This window comes from Vanellus vanellus, assembly GCF_965231255.1.
Source record: "Vanellus vanellus genome assembly, chromosome: 17".
Lineage (NCBI taxonomy): Eukaryota > Metazoa > Chordata > Aves > Charadriiformes > Charadriidae > Vanellus > Vanellus vanellus.
Window position 1 is genome coordinate 974969 of NC_138922.1, and position 3583 is coordinate 978551.

A 3583-nucleotide genomic window follows, 5' to 3' on the forward strand; every position below is an offset into this window, starting at 1 on the left:
TTTTTTCTCCGTGAACATGTCCGAGTTTCTTTTGAATCCACATAATCCTTCAGTTTGCAGGAACTGCACCACCTCACTGCATTCGTTGGGAAGAACCCATGTGTCTCTGTGGTTTTTAATACCTTGCCTTTGGGTAGTTTCATTTGATTTACACACACACACACACTCTCACAAACACACACACACACACTGTCCTCCACCTTCTGCCCTCTGTTCAATGTGGAAAGAACCACAGTGAACAATTGGGCTCTCATCAGGAAAGAAAGATTCCCCTAGGCATTGTAGGGTTTCAGAGGGTAGTGCCAGGTAGAGGGGCAGAATGACCTCCCTTACCCTGCTGGTCACACTTCTTTTCATGCAACCCAGGATACGGTTGGCTTTCTGGGCTCCATCCATTGTCTGCCCAGCCTGTATTTGTGCATGGGATTCCCTGATCCACATGCAGGACATAAGATGTTGTCTGGCACAGAACACTAGGAATACTGAACTGGAAGAGAATGTCCATCCCTGATTTCTTCTCATATGAAGTTAAATTTCTATTCATGCCCCAGGCACTAAGTAATAAAGAAGGGATAAGTAGTTAGAAACGAGATGACAAAAAGCTGTACTGTGATATAGGTACACTAAAGTTAAAAATCAAATCTGTGACCAAAAGCTATTGATGCTACAGGCCTAAACAATAAAAGAGAAACCAACGTAAACTGGTTCTCGTGGTGTGTATGCAAAGGAAACTACGGTTTTTATTCTCTAGACACTATTACAAAGACTAATGACAGAAGAAAGTGACCGAGACGTTCACATTTTGTGCGTCCCTCAGGTCACCTCTTTGCTGCCTCGCCACATTCTCACTCCTCCTCTTCTATCTTCTTGCCGTGAAACTCCCGGCTCTTCACTCGCAGCTTGTTGACCTGCGACTCTGCAATGTCAGCCCGCTCCTCGGCTTCCTCCAGCTCGTGCTGGATCTTGCGGAACTTGGAGAGGTTGACATTGGACAGCTCCTCCTGTGCGGGGACAGGGAGTCGGTGGTGAGGAGCCCAGGGCAGGGGGTTCACTCCTCCTGCGCCTCAGCCTTGCGGGGCTGCGCCTCTTCCCTGGGCGAACACACAGACCCCCATCCCCCACCCACCACTGCTTACACAGAAGCCTCACATAGACCTGCTCATCCTCTCTTATTCAGGAACCACGGTGACAAGCTTCTCCATTGCTGTATCACTCTTGAGGAGCTATTTTGTCACTTAGATTTGTCATACGAGTCCCTATTCTCCCACGACTTGCTGCCCAGCTACCTGTGTGACTTCGTAGGTTGAGAAAGACCCCGAAGCCTTCTGCTGTTGATCAGCAGCAGAGGTTCATGAACTTCTCAGCCCGTGGATGTGGCCCCTGGGTTTGTTTAGTCTGACCTCCTGTATAAAACAGGCTGCAGAACTTCCCTCACTTCATCCCTGACTGCAGGGTGCCCAGGATCTAAAGGACTCGTGACGTGATAATAAACCCGCATGGCTCCTTCCTGGTATTCATGCTCATCTCAAAGAGCGTGCTGCCCCGATGGAAGGTGGCTCTTGCCCATTCTCCAAGCAATACTTACAGCCTCCTCAGCTTGTCTCTTGTAGGATTTCACCTTCATTTGCAGCTTGTCCACCAGATCCTGGAGCCTCAGAATATTCTTCCGGTCTTCCTCAGACTAGAGTGGTTGGCAAACAGGAAAGAGAATGAATTATTGGTTTCCCACCAACTGAGGTCAATGGCTCCCCTTGGGGGTGGTGTGCACAAGATCTGACTTGCTGTGAGAAAACCCTGTCAGCCCAGGGAGGCCTCCTGCCTTACCTGGTAGGTCAGCTCCTTCACCCTCCGCTCGTACTTGCGCACACCCTTCACGGCTTCAGCGCTGCGCTTCTGCTCAGCATCAACCTCCCCTTCCAGCTCCCGCACCTGCAATGAGAAGCCCATCTTTGGAGCTTCCCTGCTGGCTGCTTATGTGACATATCCATTCATGCACAAGTAAAAGCCCTACGCACTCTGGCCTCCAGCTTCTGGAGCTGCTTCTTGCCTCCCTTCAGGGCCAACTGCTCAGCCTCATCCAGACGGTGCTGCAAGTCCTTCACTGTCTGGTCCAGGTTCTTCTTCATCCTCTCCAGGTGGGCGCTGGTGTCCTGCTCCTTCTTCAGCTCTTCTGCCATCATGGCTGCCTGATGAGAGCAAAGACTCAAAGCCATTTTAGGGCTGCAGACACATTTTGGGAGAATACATCCACAATCAGCAATGAAGGCAGTCCCCGACTCACATCTGTGATGGCCTTCTTGGCCTTCTCTTCAGCATTGCGGGCTTCCTGGATCGTATCCTCCATTTCACCCTGAATTTGCATGATGTCCGTTTCCAGCTTCTTCTTGGTGTTGATCAAGCTGGTGTTCTGTGTAACATGAAAGATGTGATTTGTACTTTTAGAACTGATGCCTCCACATCAAGAGTTGAAACTGTGAGTACTGTTTATGAAACTCTTAACTGCAAGAGCCCTCTGTGGAGCCATAGCAGCAAACCAGACACGGGTGGCTGGCTGGATTGGCCATATTTCGGTATAGCTCTTCAAGCGTTTACAGAGCAATCACTTACAGGATGCATAGAAATCGCGTTCTGTGTTATCCCTTTTTGATGGGATTAATTTCCGGCAGAGTGCCTGACCTGGGTATGGAGGAGCTGCACACGTTCGGTGGCATCCAGAAGCTCCTGCTCAGCCACTTTCCTTGAGCGCTCCGTCTGCTCCAGGGCTGCCCGTAGCTCCTCAACTTCAGCCTGCAGCAGGTTTGCTCTGCGTTCCACCATGGCCACCTGCTCCTTCAGGTCCTCCTGTGTCCTGAGAGCATCATCCAAGTGTATCTGGGCATCCTTTAAGAGGAGAAAGTGAAGTTATAAGATGGAACAGCACTGGAGCACTGTTGTACAGTGACTTCTATGGATCGTTTACTAATGTGTGTCCGTGATTATGATGTTGGTATACTACTTGGCAATCTAGATACCTGCATGCTCATATTTGCCTTCATACCTTGAGCACTCCCTGTGTGTTTCTCAGGTTCTTTTGTGCCTCTGCAGCCACGCGGTTGGCATGGCTCAGCTGGATCTCCATTTCATTCAGGTCTCCCTCCATCTTCTTCTTCAGCCGCAGGGCTTCATTCCTGCTCCTGATCTCAGCGTCCAGGGTGCTCTGCATGGACTCCACAATTCTGAGGTGGTTTCTCTTCATCTGGTCAATCTCCTCATCTTTCTCTGCTACCTTCCTGTCAATCTCAGACTTCACCTGGTTGAGCTCAAGCTGGAGGCGCAGGATCTTCCCCTCTTCGTGTTCTAGGGAGGCCTGGAAAAGCCAGAAGGAAGAGTGACTTAAACTACTGCTTCCTTTCTAAAGTAACCTCTTATTTCTTTCCTGCCATTTCTGCAGAAAACTACATCCATACTGTCAGTCTAGGCACCAATTATTAGATCTATGTCTACCTCAGCTTCCTCCAGGGAGGCTTGCAGTTCAGATTTCTCCTGCTCAATCTGCTTCTTGATTTTCTCCAGCTCATGAATCGCCTTTCCTCCCTCGGCAATC

General features: G+C 49.8%; 1 protein-coding gene across 1 annotated transcript; it reads right to left on the reverse strand.

Annotated features, from left to right (window-relative positions):
- Positions 1 to 705: 705 nt before the first annotated feature.
- LOC309678894 (myosin heavy chain, skeletal muscle-like) lies at positions 706 to 3577 on the reverse strand. The gene is made up of 8 exons (XM_082492077.1): positions 3484 to 3577; positions 3038 to 3346; positions 2677 to 2880; positions 2282 to 2407; positions 2016 to 2186; positions 1825 to 1929; positions 1586 to 1681; positions 706 to 1001 (listed from the first exon to the last, which is right to left on the reverse strand). The coding sequence occupies exons 2-8, from the start codon at positions 3233 to 3235 to the stop codon at positions 846 to 848; spliced, it is 1056 nt and encodes a 351-aa protein (XP_082348203.1). The 5' UTR covers positions 3236 to 3346; positions 3484 to 3577; the 3' UTR covers positions 706 to 845.
- Positions 3578 to 3583: the final 6 nt, after the last annotated feature.

Excerpts from the sequence above, each read along its gene's own strand:
- LOC309678894 (XM_082492077.1), bottom strand. The coding sequence starts at position 3,235 with ATGAAGAGAAACCACCTCAGAATTGTGGAGTCCATGCAGAGCACCCTG. Across the intron at positions 2,881-3,037 it reads ACACACAGGGAGTGCTCAAG|GATGCCCAGATACACTTGGA; the intron begins GTATGAAGGCAA and ends CTCCTCTTAAAG. Across the intron at positions 1,930-2,015 it reads TCCAGAAGCTGGAGGCCAGA|GTGCGGGAGCTGGAAGGGGA; the intron begins GTGCGTAGGGCT and ends TTCTCATTGCAG.